The sequence below is a fragment of the Trichechus manatus genome, unplaced genomic scaffold (genome assembly GCF_000243295.1).
Source record: "Trichechus manatus latirostris isolate Lorelei unplaced genomic scaffold, TriManLat1.0 scaffold00209, whole genome shotgun sequence".
In the NCBI taxonomy this organism is placed as follows: domain Eukaryota; kingdom Metazoa; phylum Chordata; class Mammalia; order Sirenia; family Trichechidae; genus Trichechus; species Trichechus manatus.
Genome location: NW_004444145.1, coordinates 3265230 through 3281464, shown reverse-complemented (window position 1 = coordinate 3281464; position 16235 = coordinate 3265230). Strand labels below are relative to the sequence as shown.

At 39.3% G+C, this 16235-nt stretch overlaps 1 protein-coding gene across 6 annotated transcripts in view; it reads right to left on the bottom strand.

Moving 5' to 3' along the window:
- Positions 1-16235, bottom strand: part of SCN8A (sodium voltage-gated channel alpha subunit 8) — a 228317-nt gene that overhangs the window by 50964 nt on the left and 161118 nt on the right. For all 6 annotated transcript variants that reach the window (XM_004388346.1, XM_004388347.1, XM_004388345.2 and 3 more), the window contains 2 exons: positions 12672-12804; positions 4890-5128 (listed from right to left, as the gene is read on the bottom strand). In XM_004388346.1, coding sequence (XP_004388403.1) covers positions 4890-5128; positions 12672-12804 — 372 coding nt within the window. The remainder of the gene's footprint in view (positions 1-4889; positions 5129-12671; positions 12805-16235) is intronic.

Below are 16235 nucleotides of genomic sequence, written 5' to 3'. Positions count from 1 at the left end.
ATTGTTGAGTGCACGAATGACATCGTCTCTCTGTTATCTGTCTTCCACTTTTCTGACTGACCGAGCACCTTGTGTTTCCCAATGCCTTCTGTATCCTGTAGAACTTGGTAACAGTGTGCCGTAAGAAAGTAAAACTCATGTATTCCAGCACTGACAACAAAACCAATACCCTCTTGCTAGGCTAACCACATAACATCATAATCTTACTGAATATTGTTATGCTTTTAGAGAAGAGGACTTTATATGCAATGACTTTAAAACAGTCTTAATAAATAATGACTTGATGGGAATACATCAAAATGGATATAGCAGGCTAGAAGCTTTTGGTGTTCATATACTTTTACGTGGTTTCCTGTTTTTCTAAGTTGAAGATGTAGTGTTGTAAAATTGAAAAAAAAAAATTCCCTAAAGTGATCCAGTTAAGCAAAATCAAAGTTGACAGGGCAAGCCAAGTATCTACAGATGGAACATCCCTCTGAGTGAGCTTAGGGAAAGCAGGGGCAGCTACTCAATTCCTGACGTACATTTCACCCTCAACCTAAACCCATCAAAAGTTTCTCTACATAGAGAGGTTAGCCTGCTTAATTTGGTAGAGACTGAATTTGTTATCCCATTGGCTCCTGGTGAATACATGGGAAGTGCTCAATAAATAAGCACTGGCTGACTGACCATGGGATATTTACAACGTGGGGACTCTGGTTCCTAAGAGAAAATCAACAATGACAGTTATGCAGTGATGTCTGTCGATGGGATAAACAGCCACCAGATGTCTGGTAGGAAATGCCTATGAGAGCGTTCATCTACCATGTTGTTTCAACACATGACGTACTACCATCAGTGGGTTGCAGGTCACAACAAATTTGTAACTATTAGTTGTGTGAAGGAATTATTTTTTAAAAAATTGAGAAGAGTAGATTTAAAGTTATCTGTATGATACCACTCTTATTACGCTTCTTGAGCAGGAGAAAAAGAATTATAAGCAGTGTTATCAGCAATTGTACGTAAGTGTCATTCTCACGAATGCCATTAAATATCCACATAAGAATTTATTTTCTATAAGATCTAAAGAAATGGGAAGACCTCCTGTGTTCATGGATTGTAAGACATAATATTGTTAAGATGTCAATACTACCCAAATCCCAACAGGCTTTTTTGCAGAAATGGAAAAGCCAATGTTTAAATTTATATGGAACTGCAAGGGGCCCTGAATAACCAAAATAATCTTGAAAAAGAAGAACGAAAAAAGAACTCACATTTCCCGATTTCAAAACATACTATAAAGCTACAGTAATCAAAACAGTGTGATACTGGGATAAGGATAGACATATAGACAAATGGAATAGAATTGAGAGTCCAGAAATAAACCCACACAGCTATGGCCAACTGATTTTCGACAAGGGTGCCAAGTCCATTCAATGGAGAAAGAATAGTCTCTTCAAAAACTGGTGCTGCGACAACTACATCTCCACATGCAAAAGAATGAAGTTAGTCCCATACCTCATATCATATATGAAAATTAACTCAAAATGAATCAATGACCTAAATATAAGAATGAGAATCATAAAACTCTTAGAAGAAAACAAAGGGGTGAAGCTTCAAGATCTTGTTTTTGACAATGGATTAGGTATGATACTAAAAGCATGAGCAACAAAAGAAAAAATAGATAAATTGGACTTGATCAAAATTTTAAAAACCTACAGAATGGGAGAAAATATTTGGTAACCATATATCTGATAGGGGTTTAACATCCTGAATATATAAGAACTACAACTCAAAAACAAAAGGACACAACCCAGTTAAAAAATGGGCAAAAGGACTTGAATAGACATTTCTCCAAACAACATATATAAATGGCTAAAAAGCATATGCAAAGATGCTCAATGTCATTAGTCATTAGAACAGTCCAAACGAAAACCACCATGAGATATAACCTCACACTCATTAGGATGGCTATTATCAGAAAAACAGAAAATAACAAGTGTTGGTGAGGATGTGAAAAAATTAGAATGCTTGTGCACTGCTGGTAGGAATGTACAATGGTGTAGCTGCTGTGCAAAAGGTTTGGCAGTTCTGCAAAAAGATAAATACAGAATTACAGTGAAACCTGTGAGAGCCGGAACTTGACAGCACTGTTTTGTTTTTCCACGTCTGGCAAATTTTCCACCTTTGGCAGGGTGCAGTCTTACCACTTTTCTATCACTTGATTTATTGACTCAGGGTGACCCGATGTGTTACAGGGTAGAACTGTTCCACAGGGTTTTCTTGGCTGTAATCTTTACAGAAGTAGGCCTTTCATGAGGCCTTTCTTTTGGGGGGCTCCTGGGTGGGCTTACACCGCCGACCTTTCAGGCTAGAAAGTTGATCACAAACTGCTTGCACCACCCAGGCTCCTCTGCATGTCTTACGGACAAAATTTAATTCACTGATCTGGCTATGGAAAAAGTCTCCCAGCCCAACTGTAAAGCAAAGTTATACTCTATATTTTCTAAACTGATCAATCTCACTTTCTTCCATACTTTTATTCTCAGGTTCAGCCAAAGGCTCTATACAAATTTCCAAACCTGTGAAAATTCTCCTACTGAATTATACCCATACAGTGCCTACGCTTTGTAAATACTTTTAACTATTCAAAAAACTTCAGTATAAGTTCTCATTTTATCCTCCCAACTGCCTATGACATGGTATTATCCTCATTTTATAGATACAAAACATTTCTGGACAGAAATCAATGGCTTATTTAAGGTTAGGCTATATCTACTAGGAACCATAACCCAAATCTTCTGACTTTTAGATCTGTGTTCTTTTTGCCAAACTTGGCACTTGTGTTGACTGGCAGTGAAGTATATCTTTGAGTTTCTGATATGATCCAGAAAATACTCATGCTGTAAGTTTCCCTGAAGTCCAGCACATATTCAACTGCCTGATTTGGCATCTCCACTCAGTGAATAGGCATCTCACACTTAACATGTCCAAAACAGAGCTCTTGATCTTAAACTCTAAACCTGCTCCTTCCTCAGCTATCCCCATTTTCCTCTCAGTTACTAAATTCTCAGACCTAGGCATCATTCTTCATTTCTTTTCCTTCATCCCCACATCCAATCCAATAGCCAGTCCAAAGTATCCTGAACTGCTTACTACTCTCCACCTTCAATGCTAATTGTACTTTGCCCTTGAAAATGCTTGCCTCCAGAGTGCTTCCTCAGTTTAGAGCTTGGTCTTGGGTTGGCTTGCCTCATGGAGTCCCGCAGTGTTAGCTACCTACCTTCTCTTCTCTCTTTCCTTACTGATGGTTCTGAGCAAAGTGTTCTGAATGCTCACAGTTCTAATTTTGGTGTGACCCTAAATCTCTGCAGATTTTTAAGAAAGGGAAAAATAACATTATTTGCTGGCCTGGTCTTAGGACAGTTTTGCTGGTGTAGGTGAAAAGGCCTCTCAAAATTCCTTGGAATCAAGGTCTGATTCTGTAAAAAGCAAGGAAATAGAAAGACTTTGAGAAAAACAAAACACTGCAGGGAAAGCAACAATAGCAAAAACAATACCAATAACTATCAAGCTGTATTTCTCATTACTTAACCTGTGGCTAATAAAATAAAGGTGAGATCTGTATGATATTGTTGACTGGCTCAAAATTCCATCTGATGGGCCACACACCTGTGTCAGCCCAGGCACAGTGTGCCCATGCACAGGAGACCTTTCAGAGCCCATCAGTAGAATCCCTGGTCAGACACCTGTGGGAATGTCCTGTTTCAAGACTACAAGTATGCACCTGGCTGCACACAGGGCTTACACTACAGCAGCGAGCCTGGAGTGTGTTGCTAATCCCAAACATGGAGACTGGGAAGACCACATAATCATCTCGGATGTACAGCAGGGAACACAACAGGCAACAAGGCCTAAACAGATAAAGGATCCTTTTTGCCATGTGTGTTCTCAGAATCAGAAATAAAAATGATGTGTGGGGGGTGTGTGTGTGTGTGTGAGAGAGAGAGAGAGAGAGACAGACAGAAAAAAAAAATACTGGGCAAAGATCTTGCTCAAATTAAATGGTAAAAAGCTAGAGTTGAACATGCCTATGTTGTAACTACTAAGGTCTAATGAGGCCCTGATGACCTAGAGGATTTTTTCCAACTAATTCTTTACTATTTACCAAAATTCAACCAACTCCTGATTTCTGCACTAAGGAAGTAAAACAGATAATCCTGAAATCACAACTATCTGACTTCAAGCATATATTGTGTAATCTGTTTTTTAAAACTGCATACTTATCTTCTAAATAACATAATAAATTAAATATATGACTTAAACTAACATTAAAATAAATTTGGCACAGACTAATGGATGGCAGACTCTGGATGACAGCCCAGAAGTTGGACTAGAGGGTTAACAGCCTAGAATTTAAAATTTCCCATAAATAGTCCTCATGTGGCTAATGATCTGACAGTACAGGCAAATTATTATAGTTACATTAATGGACTAAAACAGCCCCTCTATTTTGTGGTGGTTGTTACTGAAGGTGAAAGGGGAAGTGATTTGCTGGAGCAATGCAGGCTTCAGTGTGAGAAACAGAATGAGAAAAAAAATCCAGAAGTCCTTGGCTCAGGTTGCTGAAACCAACCCACTGTACCATGCCTCTCATTCTGTCACCATGGTTGGTTTTCTGCCAATAGCTCCTAAATGACGTCTTCAAAGTTCTGCAGAAAGAGGAAACAGCCAAGGGATCACAACAGTGAGCAGAAGCGGCTGGTGCTGTGGCATATGTGGAAGCATTTGTCTTCCAATTAACTAGTACTTTCTTTTCAACTAAACTCTAGCTTTCAGTACCAGAAAAAGATGTCCTACAGGCAAAGTGTGTTCAAATCATAAAATCAGGAGATGGTGCTCCATCTTACCAGATTTCCGACAGCCAAGACATTTTCAAATTGTGGCGTCATAGGATGGTGCTCCATTGCCATAAACAGTGTATTCAGGACAATGCAGATGGTGATGGCTAAGTCCACAAAAGGGTCCATAACTATCAAGTTCACAATCTCTTTCAGTTTTATCCAGTAGGGATGACACTCCCAGATGAGGAAAGTGTTAGCAAATTTATACCAGCATGGCGGGCATTTTCTCTGAGACTCTTCCAGCTCTGTAGTAAGTAAAGAACAAAGATGGTCCCTCAATCATACTGAGAAAAGAAAGGGAATATACTAATAATCCTTACTTGGGTTGTTATCACTGCTATTACTATGAAACTAAAGGTTGCTGAGTGTTGACATTCCTGAGTGTTTCCTTCAGTTCTGCTTCTCTTTAGGGTAGAGAGGAAGTATGATTAGTACAAGGTCCCTTCCCTGTTAATAATGATCTAGTGATCAACAAAACTCAATCCATCAGTTTTGGGAGTATAGCATAGTGGTTAGGAGCTTGGGCTCTGGAGTCTGACTTCCTGGTGCCACTGGCTTCAACACTTAGACTTTGTGTGATCTCAAGCAAGGTATGTGACTTCTCTATGTAGCCTCATCTATAAAATGGGGTACCTACTTTATAGGTTATAAAGCGATTTTAAGAATTAAATGAGTTGATGCATAGAAAGCAGTCAGCACACTGCCTGGCACAAGGCAAGTGCCCAATAAATGGTGGGCATTATATTATTATCAGAGAAGCAGTCAAAAGCATGGACTCTGACGCCAGACATAGCTAGGGTCAAATACCAGCTCAAATACTTGCTAACTGTAGGACCTTGCGCAGGTTACTTCAATTTGTTGTGAGAATTAAATGAGCTAACATATATATAAAGTGCCTTGGAACACCCTCGCATACTGTAAGTGCTATCAAAGTATTTATTATTATTAGTAGTAGTAGCAGCAGAATCAGCACTGTCAACCAAGCCACGGGTGGAATACATCTATTATGTTCTCAAAGAAGTACAAGTCACTATCCCCACCTTCAATGAGTTTACAATTTAGTTAGGAATGTAAGTCATATTCCTTTCCTCTTTTCTCCCTCTCTTCCTCTTTCTCTTTTCTATCTCTCCTCTGTCTTCCCTTCTCCTTCTCTCTCTCCCTTTTGCCTTTTCCTTCTATCTCTTTTTCTCCTTTCTTTCTTCCCTCCTTTTCTCTCTCCTTCGTCTTCTTTTCTCTGTCTCTATCTGCTTGTCTCTTTAAGCAGCAGAACCTTTTTTTTTTTCCCCAAGTAAGATCTAATGTGACACCAACCCCTCCCAATATGTAAAACGGATAAATCAAGAGTTGCTCTAGTTGAAGCAGGAATAAAGGCTTGGGCCCTAGACCAATCAACTTCTTCCTTCCCCGAGGTACTTCCCCAGAACCTTGGACTCTGAAAACCACAGACTGAAAATCACTGGATTAGATGATCTCTAAAGGTTGTTTACAAAGCAGATTAAAAAGCATGATATGACACTGAAGGCAGGGAGCCATGCAGTTGGCAGTTACAACAATGCAGGCATAAGCCCCTAGCTAAGTACTCCTGGAATTAAGTATGAAATGTAATAGCGAGGATTACAAAATTCCAAGGACCTCGAACTAAGAGGGTGCTCTTTTAGAGGTATAACTTTGAAAACCCATCAGAATGATAATCCTTAGAAGCAAGGTACTGGTTCTACAGGGTTAGGTATAACAGCGTCCCTCCCCCGTCCAAGTTTGCTGACAAAATCAAAGTATGTAGGGAATAAAAAAAAGTTTCCCAATATTTCACCAAGAACAAGATGGCTGCCTCAAATTAGTCTACTTTCTCTTACTCCAACCAGCTGGATGGTGCCCATGGTGATGGCTTTATTTTAGACGAGGTGGTTTTGGTTACGGTTTCTGACTGGCTCCCTGGTTGCTAAGAAAATGGTTGCCTTGGTTTTTCAGATTTAGGGGCCAGAGAAAGCGCCATGTGGGAGTCTGCGTGGGAAAGGAAGTCTGTGAAGAAAATTTGCTTTGGCTTCTGCCTCATAGAACTCCCTCCCTTCCCAAGGTAAATTTAGTTTTCTTCCCCAAAAAAGAAAATGAAAAGGTTCTCTTATTTCCATAAATTCTTATAGTACATATTTGGAAATCTGGTTCCGTTCCTCTTTTATCTCCTCCCTTCTCCAAATGTCTGTGGCTTGTTGGCACGTGGAGGTTGAAGCAGTGACTGTTCACATTTCTGACAGTTGACAGAATTGTCATGTTTTACAATGATCTAGGCTCCAAGTCTTTGTCAGACTAGAAAGAGGGGTTCCCCTACCCTACAGGGCACCAAGAAGATTCCTACAGGGATAGTAGAGACTTCATATCCACATGTACTGAAAAGGGAAGATCCTCAGGATAATCTCCTCTGTTCTCCTAAAAATAAGATTTGGAGCTTTAGGAGCTAGAAAAGATCTATTAGGTGAATAAGGAGGTTTATAATGTGGCTCACAACCTTGCAAACTGTTACTGGCCCCACATGCCTGGAATGGCTAGTTATTTGGTTGGGATGAATGGGTTAATGTATGGAAGTGAGATGTCCAAAGGTCTGCGGGCTTCCTTTACTTTGCTCCTAGACATTTTCAGAGAGGTTACTCAATGTCTCACCTCAGAGGTACTGGGAATTGTTTTCAGAGATGGCCTCATAATTTCACCAAGATGGTGGCTTTGGTAGACCATAAGGTTTTTGAAGGCGGGGGCTTCTCTCAGTTCAACAACCTTTAAGCACCTACAAAGTACTAGGCACTGGGGATGCACTGATGAAAAAGAGTGACACCCTTCACTGAGTTTACAGCTTTGTGGGAAAGGCAGATACTTGACAAGCTATTGTACAGACACTTGACATTCGTTGATTGAATAAAATGGAGCCCCGGTGGTGCAGTGGTTAAGAGCGTGGCTGCTAACCAAAAGGTTGGCAGTTCGAATCCACCAGCCACTCCTTGGAAACTCTAGGGGGCAGTTCTACTCTGTCCTATAGGCTCTCTATGAGTTGGGATTGACTTCACAGCAATGAGTTTGGGTGAATAAAAGAATGGATAAATAAAGAGTGGTAGCAACAGCTATGGCCAGTTACCTTTATAAGGGAGTTTTTGTTTTGTTTTCTACTGTAGTAAAACATTGGCCATTTCAGCCTTTTCCATGTATATAATTTAGTGAGACTAATTACATTAACCATGTTGTGCAACCATCACCACTATTATCTGTTTCCAAATTTTTTCATTTACCCTTAACAGAAACTCAGTACCTTATACAGGAGTTTTTGAAACTGCTTTATCTGAAAATCAGTAACGCTAAGTACCATCACTTCTTCCTCATTCTTTATCAACTCTTTCCCCTTTTCCAACGATTTTACTGCTTTGAGAAATGAGGGCATACTACTCTTTGCCTGCACCCCACCCCCAGCCTCTGTTAAACCCCCAAAGTATATGGCTCTGCTAACTGTGAATTCTACTGAGTTTACTGGATCCTGGTGAGCATGTTTGCAACAGGATAGGGGTAAGACAGAGCAGGCAAGATTTTATAATTATTTTCAGGATTCTAGAATTCTCCAGTGTGGTTTCTAAACCATTAGGTAGGTAGAAGCCTGCTTCTTTGGTTTGAAATAATAATTATTTTAATCTTTGGGCTAAAATAATGTCAGAGTTTCCTAACTGAAAATTTGAGAAATAGAAATGATTACTCACCCGATGTTGGCTTTCAACGTGGTAGCAAACATTAACTATAGAGGAACAATGATTAAATAGAAATAGATCTTTCTTAATGTCCTTTAATTCCCTCTCACTTTATTTAGCTCCAGCCATTCATCACTCTTTGCTTATAGCAGTTTTGTCCCATCAGCTTTAACAAAGGGAGCCAAATAGGAGGAGAGGGGATAGGATGAATACCTGTGCAGGAAGCAGCAGGAAATCTACAGGGTATGTGAACATTAGGGCTTAGAAAAGGGGAAAGAGAACTGGAATGGCTTCCCACTCACAAACACAACTATAGCTCACTCGCTCTCCCCAGGGCCGCCTTACATCTTTTTTTTTTTTTTAAATAGGGTGGAGGGTAGAGTATGAGTAGAACAGGACAGAAAGAGAAAGAAGAGGATGTGGAGAAGAGGAAGAAAAGGGAATTAAAAAAAAGATAAAATCAATGCTCAGTAGAGGGATGGGAAGTGCTAAGGCCTCCACATGGAAACCTGCACCACCAACACCTCCCACCTCCAAGCATGGGAAAGTACAGTTTGACAAATATTTTTTGATCATCTACGTTTGCCAGACCTCGTGCTAGGTCATTGAAGGTAATAGATAAACAATTGTTGCGCTGCATTGATCATTCTCCTGTTCTGATCTCTCTGCCAATAATAAAACGTGCCTGCTAGAGATTGTTAGTTTTTTTAAAATAATTTAATTTTTTGCTGTTGTTGTTAAGAATACACACAGCAAAACATACACCAATTCAACAGTGTATACATGTACGATTCAGTGACATTGATTACATTCTTTGAGTTGTACAACCATTCTCATCCTCCTTTTTTGAGTTGTTCCTCTCCCATTAACATAAACTCACTGCCCCTAAGGTTCCTATCTAATCTTTTGAGTTGCTGTTGTCAATTTGATCCCATACAGATGAATCTTAATAGAGCATAATGCTCAAGACAGACATTCTTTACTAGTTAAGCTAAACTATTGTTTGGTTTTAAAGACTTCAGGGGATATTTTTGGCTTACGGTTTAAAGATTATCTCAGGGCAATAACTTCAGGAAGCTCACCCAGCCTCCATGGCTCCAGAAAGTCTGGATTCCACAAGAATTTGAAATTCTGTTCTGAGTTTTCCCCCTTTTAATCAGGATTTTTTTTTTTAAATAATATTTTATTGTGTTTTTGGTGAAAGTTTACACATCAAATTAGGTTCTCATTTAACAATTACCTCACAAATTGTTCAGAGACATTGGTTACTTTTTTCACAATGTGTTAACATTTTCATTATTTCCCTTTTAGGTGTTTCGCTTCTAGTAATCTGGTTTCCTTGTCCTCCTACCCTTTCATCTTTGCTTTAGAATAATTGTTGACCATTTGGTTGATCAGGATTCTTGATTACCATATTTTTACGCACTTTCTACGTTTGTTTGCCAGCCACTCCCTCCCCTGTAAGTGCGCTATGGTAATCTTTTTACAGCAACGTGTAAAAAAAAAAAAAAAAACTGGCATAGTGGCACTTATGTAAATAGCTCACACGGGGAGGGTGTGGTTGACAAACAAATGTAGAAGGCATGTGTTATTTGCGTAAAAACACGGTATTAGTTTTTCTTTCTCAACTGCCATAGATACTAAGAGAAATTCTGTCTTGGTCTCCAAGTGAATAATAAAATTAGTCAAAGTTCTTAAGCCAGTGTTTCTTAGCTTGGACTTCTACAGTCTGCTTATTGTTTGCTTGTAATCTTCAAAGCATAAGCTACAAAGCTTAAAGATGTTCTATAAAACTATGACGTCAATGGGAATTTAAGAAAACAAGAGTAAATAAAGGTTGTTTAGGCAGCTGAATGCAGGTAGTTTAATGTTGTTTTTACTTGATACATTCTCAAGATTAATCTAGTTATGGCCTAAGCCCTTGCACATATGTGGAGATGTAACCACCCTAGGGGAATTCCTTTCTAGAGAGTCTCTCTCCACTGTAACCCCCTCCCACACAACACACACACACACACACACACACACACACACACACACACACACACACACACACACACACAGAATAGAAGCAGTGTTGGGGCTTACATGATTCAAAAAAACAACTTGTGCCAAGGACACCAGGATAATTTTGAGTCTATCTCAGAGTCTCTAGTTACGGTTGGGTTAGCGTGGGTGTCTGGATTCTGAAGAACAGTAGTCTAAGGCCTCAAGAATAGTCTGGCTCTACAGTGGGACAACTCAGCTAAATTAACATGAATCAAATAGGGAAGATTCATGCAGAATAAATCAGAATCTTGTGAGAGAAAACCTAGTCATTTAATCTACCTAAACAGAAAGAAAGAAGAGCCTGGAATATAGACTACGAGTGGATAGGAAGCTTCTGCTACTACTTGCTAGGAGGGCTGTGGTATAATGGAAACTCCTCAGCATGCAGGCCGTGTCATGGGGGAACCACCTAATGCAGAGAACTCAGGCACTGACAGCAGCATTACCGCAGACATGCTATAATTCAACAGTGGCTGTTCTTTCCCTGTGGCACAAAACACCCCAAGTATGAGGGATTTTAGCATACCTATTCACACATCAAATATATTTATGGATATGTGGGGGTGTTTGAAGAGAGGTAGAATTAGGTGTAATCAAAATGCACAGTATATTCGTCCTTAAGGGAAAATCAAAAGAGCTGTAAGTACACCTACTCCTCAGTTAACGACTATCTCGTTATCCGACATTTCTCATTTATGACAATAGTAAAAAATCTATTACTCAACTATTTTGCACATTAACAAGATGGCGCGCATGGCAGCAATGGCTGTGGAGCATCCTCTCCCTCAAGTGGGGGTCTCCAGGAGGCCTTCAGGAAGCTGGGCCATGCTGCTCCCCTCCCTCCCGTGGACGGGCACCGAGTCCAGCTGCTGTGAGCAGCCAGCCTCCTTCATGGCTACGACCTCTGGGCAGACACACAGGCAATACTGAGCCGGTGGGTACACACAGGCAATACTGAGCCAGTGGGTACCTGTCTGGCTTCCCAGCTCCTATGCTGCCTGAGGCCTTGCCACTGTAAATTGCTATGGGGTGGGAAGGGAGGAAAGAAAGAGGCATAGAGAGGGTGTTTGGAAGAAATGCATGCAAGTTTAATGACATCCTAAAGTGAGCCAAACTGGGCCTGAAGCCTCTGCCTTGGTGGGGCCGGGTATGCGACTAGGCTCCCAGTGCCCTCGAAGGAAGACCCAAGCCCCGGTGACTTGCCAGGACAAGAAGGCAGAGCAGGCTCCCGGAGTGCCAATACGGGGCTTGCAGGAGTGGGAGTGGAGCCCTGGAGGCAGCTCCGTGAGGGAAGCTTTGACCCAGCACAGGAGGAAGGTGAAGTGGTTAAACCCTGGGCCCTTCAGTCACATAGCCCGGCTTTACCCGGCTTTGTCTCCTCCAAGCCTCCTTCTATGCAGAGGAATAATCCATAACTGGACTTGTCACAGTGATGAGTACAGTAGTAAATCTTAGCTGTTAATTCTATGATATTTTCTAAATAAACAAAATTGGACAAATTGATGGTCTGAAAATAATAATAAAAAAAAACCCCTCCATTTTCATATAATGCTGATTTTTGCGTAACAACCTGGTCTTTGGAACCCAACCACGTCAATAATTGAGGAGTGGGTGTAGTTAAAAAGAAAGAAGTGGGTACGTGTTGGGGTAGAGGGCAAGAGGGAGATTCCACTCTTCTGTATCTTTGCAGTTCTTTAGTCTACGTTCCTTTATGCCTCACAACACTCCATTGGCTCCTCAGGATGTTGATTACAGAGTTCTTGAGATCACTCTAGCTCACTCTTATGTCAAATCTTACCTATTTGTGTATAATGCTGGCAGCAGCTTTGAAGTCCTTATCTGATCTTCTGCATGTAGATTCTGGATCAGAATTTGGGATGCTGGCTTCTGTAACCATTTGGCTCTATTCCTAAAGCTCAGGGACAATTTTTGCAAAACTCTAACCAAAGGACATTATATTTACCATGCACACTACATATTTATATCTCAGTAGCTTGAAATGACATCACAGGACACATACCTTCTACTAGTGTATTTGTAACAACACTCATGATACTGTTGATTCTGTCCTTTCGTCCATAGGAGGCCAGCTGCTCCATGGAAACTAAGAGAGATCCGGGTCCTTTCTTCTTAATTTCCACCTCAGTTGTAGCCTGAAAAAAATAGCAAATAGGGAGAGTAAAGTCTTATAAACCTAACGCTGGGCCTTATTGGCTAAACATTCCAGAGTGCCAGCAAGAACAAATGCTCTTTATTACATTTTTAACTTTTATCCTACAATCCTTCCTATTCACTTCAAGAAACAGAATAAAGCAAGTCAGCCATGGATCATCCTTAGTTCTGTAGGTGACAGGACTGAGTCATTTAATACCAATTTGTACAAATCCACAATTCCAAGAGTCTCTCTGGGACCTAAATACCTCATGTGGTCAACTCCGAGCCTACGGTAGAAAGACTAGATCCCCTAGGGGCATCTAACAGAAGTGGACCCTGAGTTTACCTGTCCTGGTCTCATCTTCACAGTATTTGGCTAGAACTGCACCACATGATAAAATAAGTCAAATTCACCTCTACTTGAAATTTCATTAAAGGCCACATCCCTGACTACACTGACTACTGCAGATTCTGTAAAAGCACTACCATTTTACCAAACTGTCCTTTCCAAATGCCAAACCTGGGCCTAACTGAACTTTAGCCAAGTCAAAGTTTATCCCAAATCCACATTTAACTTATAAAATTTTTTTAAAAAAAAGGCAAGATACACATATATGATGTAACATATTTCAATTAAAATAGCAAAACTTTATTATACTCTCTTACAGTGGCTTGGAAAAGGAACACATGACGTTCTAAAAATTGCTATCAAAATAAAACCGTATCACCTGCAATGTTCAAATTTCCAACCACACAAAAATACCAGAAAACGTCATCAGATTGTTATACAAAATATATGTTACATACTTCATCCTGGGCAACTGGTATGCTGGCTCATAGCAAAGGATTTCATAATGTCCCTTGCTTGTGTTCTTTGTGCCAATCTGAATATTCTACATCATATCAGGCTTAACTGGGTACCTTAAAACCTAGCTTTCTAGTAACTATGTCATCCACTGTAACCACGTCATCCATGTAAATTTGGTTGCCCCTTTTCTGGTGAAGGTCAGAGGGCAGAACCATGAGGCCAAAACCTTAGTAGTCATCACTCCTTAGGGGACCAGGAAATGATATACTTTTATGAGGCTAGAGAAGCAAATGTCTGTCTGATCAGTACCAGAATGATCCTAGCTGGTTGATTTTGACTTATATCGACCCTATAGGACACAGTAGAACTGCCCCATAGGGTTTCTGAGGCTATAACCTTTATAAGAGCAGACTGCCAAATCTTTCTCCCATGGAGTGGCTGGTAGGTTCAAACCGCTGACCTTTCAATTAGCAGCCGAGCTCTTAATCACTATGCCACCAGGGCTCCTTTTATACATATATCTGAAGAACCACACCAAAAAGCCCTTCTGTCCCTTATACACATCTACATTTTAAGAACTGTAGAGAAGAAAGTTCCTGGCAGATTACAACATTTATTTTATCAAAGTGTTTCATCAAACTGCTTCACTGACTGAGACATTTGGTTCACCTTGGGATTTTGCTTTGTTTTGTTCGTTTGGCAGAGCTAAAGAAATGGAAAGGAAAACGACCAACTTCCTTGGAAATTCCTGGCTGCAGTATTATATGAACATCTGTATATGGCTTGTTAGCCATTAACTCAGGTTATGATAAAATACATTTATTTGAGAAGCCACTTTTTGCTGCCATTCCCAGCCTGATAAAAGCAAAAACCAAATCTGTTGCCGTCGAGTCAATTCCGACTCATAGCGATGCTATAGGACAGAGTATCATGACATTTAATACAACAGTTTAAGCTACTACATTTTTAGATGATCATCATCTAAAAATCAACATAGAAAGCCCCATACAATCGACACTCTTATTTCTGGCATTGTATTGATTCCATATTTTTACTGAGCTGTCCTTCTGCAAACCTACAGCACATGATAGATAATTTTCATAATGCTGAGCTCCAATGTACTGTTAAGATCTGATGGACAAGTTTACTCATCAAGGATGAAATTGCATTTAATACAGCTTTGGTGCTAAGTGTATCTTTCTGTTTTCTTGCTTGCTGGACATAATAATATATAAAATTTTCAGCCTTTAATAACATCAACCTTAAAAAAACAAAATTAATGAAAATGCAGTCTAAAAGAATTGGTCAAATTTTTAAATTATTATTTGGTGATCCGTATTTGAAAGATAATATCTTTTAGGTTGGATTTTTAAAAATCCACACAAATTAAAGAAAAATTCATCCCCAAACTTAATATTAAGACAGAACAATTATTATATCTTTCTATGTAAATTAAATTATAGCAGGAATATGTGAAGATAACTTCTAAAATAGTAAAAATTTGTTCTGTAATGCCCTTACTATAAAATACATCTTTATTTTCAAAACAAGAAATAAATGAAAGATACTAAGAAATGAAGTTTTCAAAGCTTATACTTAGGGAAGGAGCCCTGGTAGCACAGTGGTTAAGTGCTCAGCTGCTAACCAAAAGGTCAGAGGTTCGAACCCACCAGCCCACTCCGTAGGAGAAAGATGTGGCAGTCTGCTTCCATAAAGATTTATAGCCTTGGAAATCCTATAGGGCAGTTCTACTCTGTCCTATAAGGTTGTTATGAGTCACAATCGACTCGACGGCAATGGGATACTTAAGGAAATTTAGAGCATAAAAAAAGAAATTAATTGTAAAATAGTATATTATCTTTGTTTTTATGTAGGCAAGAAACATTTAGCATAGATCCAAATAACTGGCTCTATCAAAAAGTCTGGTAGTAAGATATCTTAAGAAAATCGCCACATATTTAGAAATTAAGCAACATACTTCTAAAAATCTATGGATCAAAGAGGAAATCACATGGGAAATGAGAAAATATTTTAACTAAGTAATAATGAAAACACAATATATCAAGATTTACAGGACACAGGTAAAGTAATGATTAGAGGGAAATTTAAAGCATTAAATGCTTATATTAAAAAAAGATGTAAAATTAATGTTCTAAGATTCTACCTTAAAAAGCTAGAAAAAGATCAAATAAAACTTTAGATAAGTAGATGAAGGAGTCCCCAGGTGGTGCAAACAGTTAACGCACTCAGCTGCTAACTGAAAGGTTGGAGGTTTGAGTCCACCTCAAAAGCAAGTCCTGGAAATCTACTTCTGAAAAACCAACCATTGAAAACCCTATGGAGCATAGTTCTACTCTGACACACATGGGTTTGTCATGAGTTGGAACTAATTCCACAGCAACTAGTTAAGTAGATGAAAAATAACAAAAATAAGAGTGGAAATCAATGAAACAGTAAATGGACAAACAATAGAGAAAATTTAAAAAGTCAAATGTTAGTTCTTTGAAAAGATTAATAAAATTGATATTTCCTAGCAAGACTAATCAAGAAAAAAAGGTGAGAAAACACAAATTATCATTATCAAGAATGAAAAAGGGAATATCACTACAGATCCTACAGACA